The sequence below is a fragment of the Trichechus manatus genome, unplaced genomic scaffold (assembly GCF_000243295.1).
Source record: "Trichechus manatus latirostris isolate Lorelei unplaced genomic scaffold, TriManLat1.0 scaffold00204, whole genome shotgun sequence".
Taxonomy (NCBI): Eukaryota; Metazoa; Chordata; class Mammalia; order Sirenia; family Trichechidae; genus Trichechus; species Trichechus manatus.
In genome coordinates, this window is record NW_004444140.1 from 2,646,199 (window position 1) to 2,665,818 (window position 19,620).

The 19,620-nt window shown below is 39.4% G+C and overlaps 1 protein-coding gene across 5 annotated transcripts in view; it reads right to left on the bottom strand.

Annotated features, from left to right (window-relative positions):
* Positions 1–19,620, bottom strand: part of NTNG1 (netrin G1) — a 424,060-nt gene that overhangs the window by 189,381 nt on the left and 215,059 nt on the right. For all 5 annotated transcript variants that reach the window (XM_012558986.2, XM_023742209.1, XM_023742210.1 and 2 more), the window contains one exon: positions 3,104–3,744. In XM_012558986.2, coding sequence (XP_012414440.1) covers positions 3,104–3,744 — 641 coding nt within the window. The remainder of the gene's footprint in view (positions 1–3,103; positions 3,745–19,620) is intronic.

Below are 19,620 nucleotides of genomic sequence, written 5' to 3' on the forward strand. Positions count from 1 at the left end.
ATTCTACTAAATCTATGAATCAGACAAATACGATGTCCAGCTTTTCAATTAATTTAATTATGGAAAATTTAGAAGGAAATAAAATACTTAGAAATATGAACTTCCAATTGTATAACTAAGAAAACATTTCTGACATTATCTATATGTGGCAGGTTTTGAATTTACCCCCGTCTGTATAGAAAGACGTTTAGAACAAATATCTACTCTTCAATTCTTCTCTTACCCCTCATCTGAGTAGATTTTATTTATGCATTAGTCGACCTTTTCGGCCATTAGAACCATCTTGTTTCAGCAGTTAATTAACACAAGTACCATAATTTAATACAGTTAATGCTACTTGATGCTCTTTAATGTACCTTCCATTAGTGATATTATTGTAGTATTACCCTGTAAATTAAAATGAGATCAAGACTAAGAGAGCTGCTCTTTAATTAAGGTGCTGGCACACTGCACTTGTCTATTATTCATTAGAGAAAATCATCCTGATTTACTGAAGCAGGACATCCGTAAGTCAGAAGTAGTTCATGAAGATTATTAGGTTTATTGAACAATGTAAGTACTATGAAGTCGCTGAGATTTCCAACAGCTGTGTTTCCTCTTTTTCTGCCATTATGTTAATAAATACACAATGAGAGAAAGTAAGTGGAAGCAAAATAAGTACATGGCAAAAGGGGACTAAAATTTTTATGATAAGATTATAGTTTTTTGTCACCAAGAAAATAGGTATCAGAAGTGTCACATGCCCAAAAGAACATAAATGCTACATTAGTTTAGTAACAAGTAGAACATCATTATTACACCAAACAAGACTAGCCAGTATAAAACATAAAGGCTGTGTATACATGTGCACACACACACACACACACACATAGATACACACACACATAAAACAGTGAATTTGAATGTAAGCAAAGACTCTCTAACTATTTTTGTTTTGTACCTTAATACTTCAAGGTAAAAAAAATCCTGTATTCTCTGTCATTAGTCCATGGATATTTATGTCCCATCTCCATCCTCTTTCCCAGAATAACTCATGTCAATTCCCACATTATGGTGGGGCAGGAGGAGTGACAAGTAGAAAAACATCATTATCATTATCAGATGAAGACATGTAAAGTCATGTAGAAAAGTTGCAATCATTTTCCAGTGGGATGGTAGGGGGTGCCAGGAAATAAATACCACATTTATATTTATGATATTCTTGAAATGGAGCCTTTAGAACTTTTTTTTTCCAGAGACCATAAATTAGTATTCAATTCTACTGTAGATTATTTTCTATTGTTAGAAAAACAAACAAACTTAGACTGTTACTCCTACTGAAATTATCAATGGTAAAATCATTATATCTATGCTAAAAGACCCTTGAACCAGGCAACAGCTCAACATTTCCCTGTAGTGGCTCCATCATGAGCAGATCTTCTCTGTATAGCTTAAAAGCTGGAGACACGTCCCAGCCATCAGGTCTTGCTCCTTTAATCCCTCCCCTATGACTAAAAATACCCAGACCATCTGGTGCCTAGCGCAGCACATGCCAGCATCAGTTTCACCCTGAGGAATTTGGACAGAGTTTGGAAGTGACAGAGTGGGACCTTATGGAAGGGGCTCACCTCGTTTGGACCTTTCTCCCTTGCCCAGCTGCTTCCTCAACAGCTTACAGTTGACTGGTGAACAAGAAAGGACAGTGGAGTTGAGTCCAGACAAGGGAGGAGGGCTCCTCCAAACTCCTCAGAACCACTGAAATGCAGTTGGAAGACACTACTAGGTTGAAGGACAGAAGAAAAGCAGTCCACATGATGAGATTCTACATTTCTAACATCACCCTTAAGAGCAGGGACCTCTTCTTTCTCTTATCGCAGAGATACAATAGCACTGTTACCAAAGATAGGTTGAGACAACATCCGAAAAGGCCAGGAAGTCTCAACTCCTCTCCAGTTTCTAAGGACTGGGCTGCCCAAAGGGATGCTAGAAGTCACTAAATTTAACAAAGCCTGCCTTATCAGCTTAAATTTTATGAATACTTAATTCAAGCTACATGATTTATACATCACTTATATTCTTATCTTCATATATCTTGATTTAAAGCTATCTTTGCATTTTTGGAGTAATTATTGATTTTCTTTCCCTTTTTCCCATATTGCTGTATACTCTTACCTTTAGTTTTCCTTACTCATTATCTCAGGCTTTGACTTCCATCATTTCATTATTTTGATACACCACATGTGAAAATCTGGTTGTAGACCTCTATGTAGGTGGTCTGGGTTCTCATTGTTCAAGTCTTTCATTAAACCTCTTCAAAATTCTTGGAAACTTGTTTAATTGTGTCTCTGGTATATTATTAAAACCAAAGACATCCCTGATTGTGACCATTAATGGGCTCAAACTTTAGTCCCTGGTCCATCTCTAATTCACCTACACAATGAAGAGGGCTTGACTCAGGTGCATATTTTAAATGGTAGTATATATATTTTCAGATAATAATATCAAAAACTTGAGAAGTAGACTTTGCTCCTCTTTAAAAATTGCATTGTTTCCTAGATATTTTTGGTACTTCTTTAATAAATTTGAAGAAATATAGCTTTCATTTCTGGAATATTTTTGTGCAACATAAAAAATCATAAGCAGAGAGTTGTATAATGTTGAAACCCTCTCTTAGGAATACAGTAGACTCAGGAGTGAGGTTGAGGAAACAAAGAAAGTCGTTGGTCAACGTTCCCTTGCATTTGGAAACAATGATATGTTTCTTGTTTTTCACTCCCTTATAGAACGACCAGCTCTGCTCCCCTTGGCTTCACTGCCTTAAGAATTTAAACCACCTCCTGACCCAGGAAGTTCCTTTGCCTTGAATAAAATGCTTATTATTATTATTATTATTTGCCCTCGTTTAAATACTAAGGAATCCTGCTGATTTTTCGATAGCAAGTCTGGGATTACAAATTACTGCTGAGTAAGAGGAGTCTCGAATGCCTTCAGTGTACCTCTAGGCTGCTGTTCCTGGGAAAATGTTTCAGTAGAAATCGATACATGACACTCTACAGCCGTGGGACCAACACACTGACATTTTCTTTGGACACACCCATTCCCTTTCAAGTCAGAGTTCTCTTACCTTCCTTGTACCTTTATGTCTGAGATGGCATAAAAGTAGCGTGCCAAGTGCTGCTCATCTACAAATATTTCCCCGATGGCTGGTCTCAAAAGCCTTATCCTCAGGTCTGTGACTGTAAAGAAATCTCTGAGTTTCTTGGTTGTATCCAGCTGTCCATAAAGGGAAGCCATATTGCGTAGCCGAGGTCCAGCAAAAAATGCGAACCTGTCTTTGATTTCAAAGTTGATTATTTTGCTATTTGTCATGTACCCCGTGGAGTACTCTTCTGTGCAAATGATTTCTAAGACTGTGTGCTGTGATAAATCCTTCACGGATTTAGGATCCATGTGAAAGGCATCTAAGCAGTCTGTGGCATAATACTGATAGGGCTGCCATGTTCGTCCGTAATCGAGAGATTTCTCCAGGATCATTTGGTCTGGACGTCCAGATTCAAAGGTAATAATTATGTTGTCTGTGAGCTCAATGGTTTTGCTCCAAGACAGAGTGATGTTAACCTGGAGAGGCTTGGGATATTCCTTCCAAGTAGCAGACTGCCAAAATGTGGAGGGATGTCTTCCTTCAAAATCAAACATCAGCTCAGGGGGATGTGCCAGCTCAGGGGTGCTTGCATCACACTCATTATTGCACATGTAGGGGTTGCCCTATGGAAGAAGAACAAAAGAGGGTGCATTAAAACACTGGGTTGACACAAGTCTTGCCAGATTGCTATTGCTGAGTAAGAGGCTAGGAAGGAAGGAAAAAAAAAAAAAAACCTGTTTGCAATAATCATTTTTTATTTGCTCTAACTGGATTCTCTTCTTTAATAGCTTCAAAAAAAAAAAAAAAAAGCAATATGGCAATTTTCTTGTCTTGTTTCCTTTCATAGACTTTAAGAAATGAAAACAGTTTATTTATCTCATATGTGTTAGACCCATAATGTGGTCACAGAAGCACAAAGACATTGAGCAACTGTCTAACAGCTCAATACCTCCGCCTCCTCTTGGAAAGATGCTGTGGAACAGCAGAGGAAATTTCTCTCTGCCTCAAGGACAGTCCTCAAGAGCACAGTTCTTTCAAAAGTCATTTTTCAAGCAAAGCTTTAGAATTAGCAATGAACTGTACCTACCTGTGTCCCGTTTAGGAAACAATACCCCCATACAACATTCAGCTTCTCCTCGCTTTGCCTCAAATCCATCATACTTAACTGGGTCCCTGCTTCATAAAGTCTGCTTTTAAAGCATTTATTTTGTTCACCACAAATCATTAAAATATGGTACACTACAGGCTCTGGGGCTTGGTCCAAACACCTGCCAACCTATTAGCTAGAGACAAGGGGATTGCTCAGGAAACACTTGGTGGTGGGGGTGAGGGGTGTGCTTCAAGTTATCAAGACGGGAAAATCCACTACTCAGGAGGATGTCACGAAGAGTCACAGCCACTTGATGTGTTACTCTGTCCCCGGCCCACATCCATGGATATTAGCCATTATTGTTATTCTCCCTCTCACAAAGGCTACTTCTTTTACCTTCTATTCAAATAAAAAGCTGGAAATCAAATCTCTTTTCTGTATCAAAACAAGTCGTAACACCACTTATGCTACACTAAATGACTACTCTCAGCTTTCATCAGTGGATTGTGGGGAAAAATGAGTGGTTCCTAGATTTTCATTTATTTTGTTTTTAAGAAAACAAATGGTTTCATTTGGAGACAATTGATCAGGTATTTCTCCCCTACCCTGTACTAGGTAATTATGACATGGATGGGTACAACAATTGATCCTCTGACCCTCTGCCCTTAGGCTTTCTCTTGTAATTACGCTTAGAATTGGTTTTTTTTTTTTTTTTTTTTTTTTCCTTTTCCATGAACTAAGAGTTTTTCATCATACCTGCAGGATGCATGAACTGGGTCTCAGATAATGAATTTACCTTGGATGTTGATACTCAGTTACCGGCTGACTCCTGTGAAATGTAAGACGAACACTGGAGCATTGCTTTGGCCTCCCTAGAGGCAATTTTCTCCTACCTAGTCAGCTAATACTCTCTCTCTCTCCCATTAATGCAACTGAATCCTGATACTGGCAACAGGTTTGGGGAACTCAAGTATAATTGAGATGGGGTAGGAGAAAGGAGAGAAGGTACATTATTTGAGAAACAGAACTGTTTTAAAAATACGTTCAAGGCATCTGTGGTAATGGAAATGTTTCTGTACTTTCCTCTCAAATTTCAATTCCATATTCCTGATCCCAGCGTCTGTGTCACTATTTATAGTATCCCCTCCAAAACACGCTAAAGGGGGAAGATAAGTTTCTGTTCCAGGTGGAATAAATCACCAAATTTATTATTATTTAAACTCTCTTAAGCATGCCGGGGAGCCAAAAGCAAAGCTCTGCAAACTGGCAAAGGCTTTTTATGGAGGGCTATAAATATTGTGGAATCTGTCAGGATTTATGAATTCTAAATATATGCAAATGCGCACTTTACTGGAAGGGGTCAGGTTTACACAAATCACACCTTCATTTGCAATTTACTGAAAAATATGGTTACTTCAAAATCTGTCAGCATGTAACCATCTGCACAATCATTAACCACCTTCCCCCTGACAAAAGCGTCTTCATTTGAGGTCAGGGGTATCGAAACACAGGGAAGCAACTCTGCAGAATACACCAAAGTAAGTTATCAGACATTCGCATTAAGTACTGCTGAAAGACAGCATTTGCTCATCTTCAGTACAGGTGCACAGAGCTTCTCAGCTGGGACAGGGAGCTATGATGAGAGGAGGAAGAACACAAGGCTGATTTGGGGAATGGGTCTCTTATGGATTGAATTGTGTCCCTTCAAAATGTGTTAGAATCCTAACCTCTAGACTTGTGGATGTAATCCTGTCTGGAAATAGTGTTTTCCTTGTTATATTAATGAGGCCACATAGGTGTAGGGTGTGCCCTAAACCTAATACTTCTGCATTATAAAAAGAGCAGATTAGACACAGAGGCACGCACAAAAGGGGGAAGACAAACTCCATGCGAGGATCCTCTACAAACCAAGGACCCAAGGAACATCTAGGGCTACAAACAAGGAAGAAGTCAACACTGCTGAGACTCTAATTTGAATTTTAGCCTACAGAAGTGAGAAAATAAGTTTCTGTTATTTAAAACCATCCATTTGTGGTATTTCTGTTACAGCAAAACTAGGAAACTAAGACAGAGGCACTACTAACAAACTGCTGTCTTAGAAAATATGCTAAAAGAAATCTATCTAAAAGGCAGTCATTCCTACATTCAATAAAGGGTGTTGATAATAACCACCATTTATTATTTATTATGTGCCAGACATCTTACACACATATAATGGGTAATCTTTACATAGTCCTATAAGTTAGGTATTACCATCTTAACCTTACAGAAGAGGAAACTGAGGCATACAGACGTGTAAACAAATTTGCCCAAGGTCTCAGAAAGCAAATAAAAGGAAAAACCAGGATGCCCCCTGCTCCAGTCTGTTCAACTCCAAAGTCAATGCAATTCCCTAGGATGCAATCCAGCCTTAGAACCTAGGTTGGCTGATAGAAGGGAAGGGTCTAAGACCAAATGAGTTTGGGAAACACAGCATAAGATCTCCTTGTTTGGAGAGTCTTCATGAGCATTACCATACGCCTGAGATGCCTTGATGTTAAGAACCTTGCTTATCTTCATGTTATATCTACTTTTCTAAGTGTATTTGACCATGGAGTTCCTTTGTGGTTTAACCCTTTGCTGTAGAGTCGATTACAACTCATAGTGACCCTATAGGAGTAGAGTAGAACTGCCTCGTAGGATTTCCAAGGCTATAATCTTTATGGAAGAAATACAGCCAGAATGCTCCTTAGAAGCAAGGATGGCGAGACTTTGTCTCACTTACTTTGGACATGTTATCAGGAGGGACCAGTCTCTGGAGAAGGACATTATGCTTGGTAAAGTAGAGCATCAGTGAAAAAGAGGAAGACCCTCAACAAGATGGATTGACACAGTGGCTGCAACAATGGGCTCAAACATAGCAATGATTGTGAGGCTGGTGCAAGACCGGGCAACATTTCATTCTGTTGTACATAGGGTAGCTATGAGTTGGAACCCACTCGATGGCACCTAACAACAACAACAACAACAATCTTTATGAAAGATGACTGCCACATCTTTCTCCTGCGGCACGTCTGGTGGGTTCGAAACACTGCCCTTTGGGTTAGCAGCCGAGGGTTTAGCCACTGCGCCATCAAAGCTCCTTCTCTTTGGTTTAGTAGCCCTTACTTGTATCCGATAGAAGTAGTCTTGGACAGCATCCTTTGGGATTCTCTGCTCTGTATTACTCTTAAAATTGCGGATATACGCCTAGTGGCATAGTGGTTAAGAGCTACGGCTGCTAACCAAAAGGTAGGCAGTCCAAATCCACCAGGCGCTCCTTGGAAACCCTATGGGGCAGTTCTACTCTGTCCCATAGGGTCGCTGTGAGTTGGAATTGACTTGACGGCAATGGGTTAAGGATCCCTGGCAGCACTGTGGTTAAGGGCTAGGCTGCTAACCAAAAGGTTGGCAGTTCAAACCCACCAGCTGCTCCTTGGTAGAAAAGGATTTTGCTCCCATGAAGATTACAGCCTAGTAAACCCTACGGGGCCATTCTACTCTGTCCTATAGTGTCATTATGAGTCTGACTTGACTCGACGGCAATGGGTTACAAGTGAGAATCAACTTGATGGCACATAGCAATAACAATAGGAGCACTACACAACCTAAAGTTTTAGTCTGTTAGTGAAGATACGGCCCGTAAAGCACTGTGTCTGCTTTTGTTCCACAGGAGCACTCTTTCATTGGCGATCAGGATGGATGTTTACAGCAAACAAGAATCAGACTCTCGGCCTTCTGAATGCATGCCAAGACAAAGAGAAATTTTGCATTGGTTTGCACAGATCTAATATTTTAGGCACCTGAAAAATGAGAGAAAAGCCACATGCATTCAACCACTATTTATTGAGTAGTATTACTGTATTTGTCCCTGGGTGGTGCAAAGGGTTAACATACTTAGCTGCTAACTGAAAGGTTGGAGATTCAAGTCCACACAGAGGTGTCTCAGAAGAATGGCCCTGCAGTCTACTTTAGAAAAATCAGTCACTGAAAAACCTATGGGGCACAGTTCTCCTGACACACATAGGGTTGCCATGAGTCAATGGCAACTAGCTGGCTGGCATTAAAAAACAAAACAAAACTAAAAAGCAAACCCACTGCTGCTGGGTAAATTTCGACTCATAGCAATCCCAAGGACAGAACAGAACTGTCCCATAGTGTTTCCAGGCTATAATCTTCACAGCAGCAGACTGCCACATCTTTCTCCCTTGAAGAAGCTTGCCAACCTTGCCAACCTTTCTGTTAGCAGCCGAGCGCTTAACCACTGCACCACCAGGACTCCTTGGCTGGCATTACTGTACTATTATTATACTATCCATAAAAAGACCAAACTAGCTGCTGTCGGGTCTCTTCAGACTCATGGCAACCCCATGTGTTACACAGTAAAATTAATCGCTCCATAGGGTTTTCTTGATGGTTATCTTTATGAAAGCCGACCACCAGGCCTTTCATCATGGTGCAACTGGGTGGGTTTGAACCACCATCTTTTAGGTGAGTAGCCAAGAGCAAATTATTTGCACCTCCCAGGGATCATTATTACTATACTATACTACTGTTACTATAGTTAAGTCACTTGTCTTGGCTCTAGCGATACAGCGGTGAACAAATTCAAGTCCTTGCTTTCAGGGAAGCTTCCATCCTAGTTGGGGCAGATGCAACAAACAACTGATCCATGTTTTCTAATGTAACATGGCAGTAACTGCTATGGAGAAAAATATAGCCATTTAAAGGGGGGCTGGTGTTGGGGAGAGAGATAGTGATTGTAATTTTTTATTCGCAGGTCAGAAAAGGTCTCCTCAATAAAATGACCTTTGAGCAGATTAAGAACAATTCCCAGTATACACTGGTGATAATTAGAGGAGGTTGACCCGAATGACAGTGTCTTCCTTCAGGTGACTCTCTTCTTTCTAATAATTCCAGCAGCATACAGTTTATTGAAATCGATGGGTAAACAAATCATTTCAAATGAGAATCTATACCAAATGACTGTAGATATGAAAAAGAAAGAAAAAAATCAATTGAACCTTTCTCCTTACTTTATACCACTGATGCTCCCTCAGGAGATGAATGATTGATGGTCATTAACGTAACTTACTGAGAGACAATGACTTTGAGAGAAAATTAGCAGGGAAAAAAAAAAAAAAGAAAGATTGCATTCTGATCTCTTAAGAAGAAACCTTGCATTTTAGGTGAGAAAGAATAAAAGAAGAAACCACAGAAGCAGAAAATCTTACCACTCCCAAGAGAGAAAGCTGGAAGAGAGATTACATGCTAAAATATTTAGTGTAAATATTTCACATGGGTGTGATCTGTAATACTGTTGTTACAGAGAATTATCAACATAAAAACAATTGCTGTTAAAAAGATTAGATTAATTAGATTTTTAACTACTTCAACCCCACCCTAATCCTTTTAATACCATCAACAATGAAATTTATATAGGAAAAAGCAACTTTCCTCTACTTATGAAAGCAAACACTTCTTGCTGCTAAATCTAATAGACTCAGACATTAGCAAGTGTAAGTAATTATTTTGTTGCTAGCAGGCAGCCTTAAATAGATTTAATGTAAGTCCTACAAGCAACAGATCCTTAGCTGGTTGTCTATGGACAAAGCAGAAAATATTTATGACTGTGGTAATAATATTTACACAGTTAAGATATGCCTAAATAATTAAACAGATATTGCTGCTAAATATTTTTATAACAATTAGAAAAAGAAGATTGTGAAGTTTAATTTCACTTTTTTTTAAGTGTGTTAATATTTTACTTCCAGGAAAATTGAAGTTAGTTATTAATTAGCAATTTGTAGACAAAGTGGGATGCTGTTATTTTTCCTTAATGTGCTTTCAGAAGTTAGAAGGAAAAATAAAAGTTGAGACAAGCTTTTATTGTTTCTTGTTTCTATTGATGAAGATGTCTTCTCTCTGGCAAGTGACATTCTGAAAAGAACATCCTTTCACCTAAGATGATTTGCTAGGCCCTTTAGAGTAATTAAAAAAAAAAAAATCCATATAAGCAGTATTAATGCAACACTTGTGGTTGCTATTATTTTGACCTTGCCCTTTCAAGCTCTACCTATTGGCAAACTACTGGGAATGACAGTTGGAAATGAAGAGAATTCTCATGGGAGATTTACTACTGGACTGTAAGTTACATGCCAAGCTGGCATGTACTTACAAGTGGTTGTGAGAAGCATTTGGGTTCACACTTAAGCTGAGGGTTAACACCTGAAAGAGTGACAGGAGCTGCCGCACAATCATTTGCATCTGCTCATCCTTGCTTGTTTTACTGGGAGGTGACAGTTAAAAAGACACAAAGGCAAGGGTAGCAAAAGCAGCATGCTGAGGTAGCACTCCTGACCTGTTCCTGCTGTGAGTCTAAAACAGACAATAACACTCTGCCAATGTCAGACCTTTAAAAGGGCAGAGTTTGGTAACTGAACCTAGTGCGCGTCTCTGAGATGAACCATGACGCCATGCTTTAACTACTAGGCTGTTTCCTAAATGGCTTTCTTTCCTCCTCTCTTACTCCAGCTCACTGGGAACCAATCAAGCAGGGCAGTTTCTGGGAAGCTGGTGATTGTTCTCTTCATATCAGAGGCATAATTTTTGAATGAAAAGCACCCCCATTCCCAGTCCATTCTTGGAACTTCTCTACCACTCCTCTTTGCCCCAAGTCATTCTGCGCCTGAATTCTTGCTTCACTAGAACATGGGTAAAACCACCAGTTGCCATTGAGTTGATTCATGGCAACCTCATGTGTGTCAGAGTAGAACTGTGCTCCATAGGGTTTTTAATGGCTGATTTTTCGGAAGTAGATCACCAGGCTTTTCTTCCAAGGTGCCTCTGGGTGGATTTGAACCACCAACCTTGCAGTTAGCCATTAAGCACATTAACCGTTTGCACCACCCAGGGACTTCAGAACATGGGTAGATTCCTCCTTTATGCCCCTTCTGAAGACACTCAGAGACGCTACTTTGAATCTGGGAACTGACGTTTATCGGCTACTTTGAGGTGTCCCCATTGGGTCTGACAGCTTTGTTACTGACATTGGGGAGAAGCACAGATGTCAGAACCAAAAGGTAATTATAGTCCAAGACCGTGGACATATTTTCCAGAAGCCTGAAAGGTAAGTGTCAGCCCCACAAATGCTGACGTAGCTGATGACCACAGCTGTGGGGATAGACTCTGTATGTCCTCAGACTGGAAAGATCTACAGGGCAGAATGTTAATAATCGCACATTGATCCTTAGGCCATGAAGAGCAGCGATCTCTATAAACGGAAGTCAATCTCATTTTATAAACTGCTCTGTTAATTGGCACATTGGATCCTAATGTGGGATATATATTTAGTAACAATATATCCTGAATATTATGAGACAGTCCTAACTTCAGGTATAATTAAACTGTTGTCACAAAAGTACTCAGGTATGTGTGAGAGTTTGAGTCACAAATGTTAGTTTGGAAAACATGGCCACTGTAAGAACAGTAGGGGATAAAGAGTTTTGTTTTTGTAACTCTGGAGTTAAAACTGGACTGCTCCTTTTTCTAATGGAACCCCTCGCTCAGCACGAAGATATCCTCACCGGCACAGACACAGGCTTAAGGCCTGACTGAACCTGCTCCCTGACAACGCTAACGCCTCGTGGACTTTTTCACTCAGGAACAAAGACAGGAGAGCCTAACCTTTCTGCAATGAGAATACTGGAAGCTGTATCACAGATTATGGGCCATAATAGACACCTGTGTAAATCCCCACAGGGGATTACAGTCAGGATTTTCAAACTGGTGAAGGCCGCAGAGGTCAAGAAGTCCAAGTTTCTAAGACGGAGCGAATACATTCTCAAGCCACAAGCTACAGAAGATGGATTCCTATACAGCAATCTAAACCATTGTCTTCCACGTACTGGAGAAGAAATAAATATGAAAGAAATCAAATGGGACTGAAAGTGAGCTTCAACAGAGAAAGAAATGACACTAAGTTGACACTAATATAAGTGGTAGAGAAATTGCTTTTAAAAAATTATTTGCTTAAAATAATTTTTAAAAATCACTTTAAAATGTTGAAATAGGCCAGAGCATAGATACTGAAATGTCAATAGCACAATGCTGATGTGGGCTGCCAGCATTTTAAGTTAAAGAAATTTGGGAGAAACAAGGAGGGTTAAAATATCATGGAGGTGGGAATGTTCTGACTTCTGATACTCCCATGAATTGTGACAGGTATTTTGAGTGTTTTGAATCCTAAAAGCTGAACTGATGCTCAAAAATAAGAAATCCCTTGGTTCTTTCTTCCTCTCAATGGTTTCTTTTGTCCAAGACCCACTTGAATTCCATTTTCTGAAAGCCACCAGCTTTGAAAGAGTATGGGAAGACCAAAGCATCTTCTGCTGAAGTGATCATTTAATCACGAGAGACAGGAAGAGAACTTCCTAACGTTGCACTGGCAAAAGCAAATTGTTTCTGGGTAGGTCTTCCTGACTTCTCATATTCCTTATTTATTTCCAACTCCTCTTCCTAATTCATTAGCTGTTTAAATGTCAGGTATCTACTATGTTACAAACACTGTGAAGAACATGAAAATAATACAGCAAAATGTTTGTAAATTAGTAATGGAGATAAAACATATACAAGCAACAATCATCTCTTTCTCAAACGGGTCCTCATGATCCTAAAGAAAGTAAAGGGTGCCCTTGAGGATAAATGGAATCACTAACATCACAGTGCATCTCCCAGGAGTGTCCATTTCACCCCATAGTCCAGAAATAAAAAGCATTTTTTAATATAAAAAGCAGACAGACATTTTATGGAGTAAAAATGCAAAACGAGTTTGCAAGCATTTTTAGGAAATAACACACAAAAAATTCATTCTTGGGGCAGGCTGATTTGGGGGTATGTGGTACCACCTACCCGTCAAGAGTCTGAAGGAGAAGGAATCTAGGTGGTTCCACCAGCCCAGACTCACTGCATATGATACTTCTTCTAAACCTCCCTCGAGTGGTTGCAGAAAATTAGTCTTATCAGGATGGAGAATTGTGAATTAAACCATCCCAGCATCAAATTCCTAGCCTGAAAATGTTCACCTCACCCCTTTGGCAATCTGGATGGTATCTTAGTCCTTGTCACTTCCAAGCAGAGGTCAGCACTTGGACCACTAATGCTTTTTTTTTGTTTTTTAAGAATTGTGGTTTATTCTTAGCAGCACAACTGGAAGAGCGTAGTCGATGTCACTGAACTGTGCATGTAGAAATTTTTGAAATGGTGTGTCTTTGGCTATGTATATTTTCACCAAAAAAAAAAAAAAAAAAAAAAGGTCGAGAAGAGAGAGGGTTGACACGTCGTGGGATTGTTAACCAATGTCATAAAACAATATGTGTACTACTATTTAATAAGAAACTATTTGTTCTGTAAAACCTCACTTGAAGTGCAATTAAATAAATAAATAAATAAATAAAAATGCCAAAAAAAAAAAAAAATTGTGGTTTATTCTTATGGTAGCAGAACACCTGGGGCATAATTACAATATTGATTCCTAAAACCCATGCTCAGAAAATCTGATTTAGCATAAAAGTTGATGTTCTTTAACAAGCACTTCCAGATTGCTAGGGACATACCTGTTTATTAACAACATCTTTATGTTGATCACCATTTTGGTGATCTCTTACTTCCAAAAAAGGCCTTCTTTTATCTAAACTCTCATCATTCATTCACTCACTCACTCATTCTTTCATCAAATAAATAGTTATTGGATGCCTGGGTATGTCTGACACTGTGCTGTGTGCTCGGTATGTTGTCGTTCGGTGCCGTCAAGTCAGTTTCGACTCATAGTGACCCTATGTACAATGGAAAAAAAACACTGCCTGGTCCTGCGCCATCTTCACAATCGTTGCTGTGTTTGAGCCCACTGTTGTAGCCACTGCGTCCATCCATCTTGGTGAGGGTCTTCCTTTTTTTCTCTGATCCTCTACTAAGCATGATATCCTTCTCCGGGGACTGATCCCACCTGATAACATGTCCAAAGTAAGACGAAGTGTTGCCATCCTCACTTCTAAGCAGCATTCTGGCTGAACTTCTTCCAAGACAGATTTGTTTGTTCTTCTGGCAGTCCATGGTGTATTCAATATTCTTCACCAACACCACAATTCAAAGGCATCAATTCTTCTTCGATCTTCCTTATTCATTGTCCAGCTTTCGCATGCATATGAGGCAACTGAAAATACCATGGTTTGGGTCAGGCTCACCTTAGTCCTCAAAGTGACATTGTTGCTTTTTAACACTTTAAGAGGTCTTTTGCAGCAGATTTGCCCAGTGCAATGCGTCTTTTGATTTCTTGACTGCTGCTTCTGTGGGCATTGATTGTGGAACCAAATAAAATGAAATCCTTCAATATTTTCTCCATTTATCATGATGTTGCTTACTGATCCATTTGTGAGGGTGCAGTGTGTGAATAAAACAAATATAGTTCCCATCTAAACTAAGCTTACAATTCAACTGGAGAGGCAGCCCCTAAACTAGTAAGCAAATAAATAATTATACAATTACAAATGAAAATAAAAGCTGTAAAGGGAAAAAAAAAACATAGTTCAATGAAAGAAAATAGTAGTGAGACGACTTTAATTAGATGGTAGGGGAAGAGATTTTTCAGTAAGTAACATTTAAATTGAGATCTGAAAAGTGACAAAGAATAAACCTTGGGACTAGAGACTAGAAGGGAGATTGTTGTAGGCAAAGCAAATAATAAAGGCCAAGGCCCTAAGTCAGGATAGACCTTGAATGTTACAGGAGCTGACACAGAGTGATTTGTTTCTGGTGCATGGAAAGTAAAAGGAAGAGGAAATGACATGAGGTTTGAGAAGCAGGCAGGGAGGAGATCATGCATAAGTTTGAAGGCCAGATAAAGAGTTTTGATGTTATTCTAAATGGAGTGGAAAGAACCTGATGGGTTTGAAGGGGAACCTGCCATGATCTGATTTACATTTTTCAGTCTTCGGTCTAGCTTCTGTGTTGATAATGGATTATAATGGTGTAGGGGACAGAAGCAGGGCAATGAGAAAGGAAGTTATTGGAGTGGTTGAATGAGAGATAATGGTGGCTTGATCTAGAGTGGAAGGAGTGGCAATGGACAGAAATGGTCAGATTCAAGGTGTATTTTGAAGGTAAAGTCAATGGAAGTTTATATGTTTGCTTAATACTTATGTCATATGAAATATGGGATAGAAATGAGGGACAGAAAGTGATAAAGAGCTATTCTTAAGTTTCTGGTTTGAGCAAGTAGGTGACTTTTATACAGATGGTGCCTTTTATAGAGATGTAAAAGATGGGTTTGGGTTTGTGGAAGAGCAAGAGTTCAAGGTTGGAAATGTTAAATTGAATATTCTTGTGAGACATATCACAGAAAGAAGCTTTCACAGGACTTGCAATGAGCCACTGTTCTAAACGCTTTGCATTTACTAACACATTGAATCTTCATAAGAGCACCATGAGGGAGATACTATTATTTTCCCTGTTGTAGAGATTAGAAAACTGAAGCACAAAGAGTTTATTTAAATAACTTGCCCAGAATCACACAGCTAGGAAGCCTTAAAGTCAGAATATAAATCCAGGCAATCAGTCAACAGAGTAGATGTTCTTAACAACCACGCTATGCTGTCCAGCTATACATTGAGATTTTCAGGTGAATATGGGTCTGAATCTCGGAGATGTTGGCTGGAGATTATAAATTTATGAGACATTAGTTGTAGACAGCATTTGAAACTGAGAATCGACGAGAACACTGTGGGACAGTATAGTGATAAAAGAGCAGAAACCTAAGAATGTGTCTCATGTTAACTCATCCAGGTACCCATTACTCATTTATTTACCAGGTCGAAGGGTGTTGTTCACCAGTGCTTGACAAACTAGCCATGAAACAGGTAATGTATCTCATTAAAAAAAAAAAAAGTAGATTTGAGTGAGAGGATTCTAGGTCATACGAGAGATTAAAATAAGGAAAAGGGTTGACTCTTAATGAATCTTTTACTTCCGTTTTGGGAAAAGATAGACAGTCCGGTAGACTATTCCCACATGAAAAGAATATGGTGCCTGCCATGGGGAAACAAGGGACTTTCAGGGAGGAAAGATAAACTGTGTTCAAAAGTCATATCAGTTTCTTGGACTAATGAATTTGGGGATGTGTGAGAAGAAGCAGACTTCACTTAAAAAATTATATGAGAATCCACACTATCAGTGAAAGGTCAAATTAGGGTAAAGGGGAATAAACAAAAGGATGACTTCAGGTAAAGGTGAGTGGAAGGGATTAATTTAGGGACAGTCTTCATAGCCTTTAGTTTTCCTAACTATTTTGTTATTTCTTTCACCTTCAACAATCTACTCCTCTTCACTTTCTGTTGCCTGTTCGCCTTCTTATTTTGGATCCTTAAAACCAAGGTTCACCCGTGGTCTTATCTTTGGCCCCTTCTCTTCTAGCTATACGTGAGTCTCTCATTGAGTTCATTCACATTTACAGTTTCAATTATCACTCACACTTTGATGGCTCTAAAATTCTCTCGTTAGCTCCAATTGTCCAGGTGAACTTCAGACTCATTTATTCCACTTCTTATTAGATATCACTTAAACGATCCACAAGAACCTCCAACACAACATATTGAGGGTTTTTTGTTGTTGTTGTTGTCCTTTCCTTTTCTTTTCACTCCTGAATAATTCAGTCCTAAAGCTATTAGGCAGAGCCATGGTGGTGCAGTAGTTAAGAGCTCAGCTGCTAACCAAAAGGTTGGCAGTTCAAATCCACCATCTGCTCCTTGGAAACCTATGGGACAGTTCTACTCTGTCCTACAGTGTTGCTATGAGTCAAAATCTACTGGATGGCAACAGGAAAAAAAAGCTATTAGAAGGGTCCGAGCAAGGCAGTTAACACTTTTGTGATGTTCCTGCCAAAGATAAATAATCTGAATTTAATCATGAGGAAACATTAGAAAAACTCAGATTGAGGGATATTCTACAAAATAACTGCCCTGTAATAACCAAATATGGGAACACATCACCAGATCTGATCTCCCGCGGAGTCACTGTGTGGGTTTGAACCACCAACCTTTCAGCTGGTGGTTGAGCACTTAACCACTGAGCCATCAGGGCACCTAAATTAAGTAGGAAGATATCCTTACTTGTAGGATATATCTACTGAGTGGGTTTGAACCACCAACCTTTGGGTTAGCAGCTGAGTACTTAACCATTGTGCCACTAGGACACCTTAACCATGTAGGAGGATATCCTTATTTGTAGGATGTACGCATTAATGTGTTAGTGGGTCATGGGGCATCAGGTTGGCAACTTACTGTGAAATGGTTAAAAAAAAAAAAGTTGTCCATATTTTACTTGCAACTTTTCTATCAGTATGAGATTGCTTCAAAAGAGAATACTAAAATTTCCTATGTTAAAAAAAGAGACTTCGTCATCCTCCCTTTGCCAAGTAGTAATACACAATATGTACTGCAATAGTGTGTAAGCTTTAAAGGGCATAAGAAATACTTGGTGAATTCAGTCTCCACCCTTCAGGAATTCTATTTCCATAGATTGGGTTGGATCAAGGAACCTCTATTTTTTAACATGCACCCTGGATGATTCTGATGCAGGTTACCTCTGCACCACATTTTGAGAAACACTGATATATTGTTTCTCAAGAACTAAGGCTCTGAAGTAAGGTCTGCCACTTAGCTATTGTGTAATTTTGGACTTGATTTTTTGAGCCTTGGTTTCTTCTTCTTTAAAATGAATGTAATAATACAGTAAAACCTGCAAAAGCAGGAACCTGTGTAAGGCAGAAACTTATCAGAGAAGGAAAACTAAAATATTTTCCACTGAAACAAGCGATAGAAATGTGGTAAGACTGAACTCTCTCTTTCAAAGGCGGACAACTTGTGAGACTCAGAAAAACAAGGCAGTCCTGTCCAGTTCCGGCTTCCACAGGTTTCACTGTGCGAAATTCATGTTTTAATTTTTTTTTTTTAATAAACTTTTTGTTTTAGAACAGTTTTAGGCTTACAGAAAATTTGAGATGATAGGACAGAATTTCCCTATACCTTCCACCCAGTTTCTCCTATTATTAACATCTTATCTTAGTGTGCTACATTTGCCACAATTAAGGAACTAATATTGATACATTAACTAAAGTCCACACTATATCCAGATCTCCTTATTTATTTGTTTATTTTTTACTTAATGTCCTTTTTCTACTCCAGGATCCCATCTAGGATACCACATTGCATTTAGCCATCATGCATCCTTAGGTTCTTCTTGGCTGTGACAGTTTCTCAGACTTTCTTTGTTGTTACTGATGACCGTGGCAGTTTTTTCTTATTTGTTATTTGTGTTTTAGGTGAAAGTTTACAGTGCAAATTAGTTTCTCATTCAAATGCAATCTCTGCATTGTGTCAGCAGTCCCTCTCCCCCCTTTTCCTTTACACCTGGGGTTCCCTCTCCGCCCTTTTCCTTTACACCCTGGGTTCACCGTGTCCAATTGTCCAGTCTTCCTGTCCCTTCCTGCCTTCACGTCTGCCTTTGGGCAGGTGTTGCCCATTTGGTCTCCTATACTTGATTGAAAACATGTGTTATTGTTTGTTTTCTAGGCCTGTGTAATCTTTGACTGAAAGGTAGACTTCAGGAGCAGCTTTAGTTCTGAATTAGAAGGGTGTTCGGGGGCCATAGTTTCAGGGGTTCCTACAGTCTCTGTTGCACCAGTGAGTCTGGTCTTTTTTTGGGAATTTGAATTTTGTTCTACATTTTTCTCCCACTCTGTCCAGGACCCTCTATTGTGACCCCTGTCAAAGTGGTGGGTGGTAGTAGTTGGGCACCATCTAGTTCTTCTGGGCTGAGGTTGTGGAGGCTGTGGTTCATGTGGTCCATTAGTCCTTTAGACTAATGTTTTCCTTGTGTCTTTGGCTTTCTTGATTCTCCTTTGCTCAGAACTGGATGGGACCAATAGATGTATCTTAGATGGCCAATCGCTGGCTTTTAATTCCCAGAAGCTACTCACCAAAGTAGGATGTAGAACGTTTTCTTTATGAACTATGTTATACCAATTGATCTAGATGCCCCCAAGACCATGGTCCCCAGCCCTCAGCCCCAGTAACTCAGTCCCTCAAGGTGTTTGGATGTGTCTAGGAAACTTTTATGACTTTGCCTTGGTCAAGTTGTTCTGACTTCCATTATATTGTATGTTGTCTTTCCCTTTACCAGAGTTAAAACTTGTCCTGGTGGTGCAGTGGTTAAGAACTTGGCTGCTAACTGAAAAGTCAGCAGTTCAAATTCATCAGCTGCTCCTTGGAAATGCTATGGGGCAGTTCTGCTCCATCCTACAGGATCGCTATGAGTCAGAATCAACTTGATGGCAGTGGGT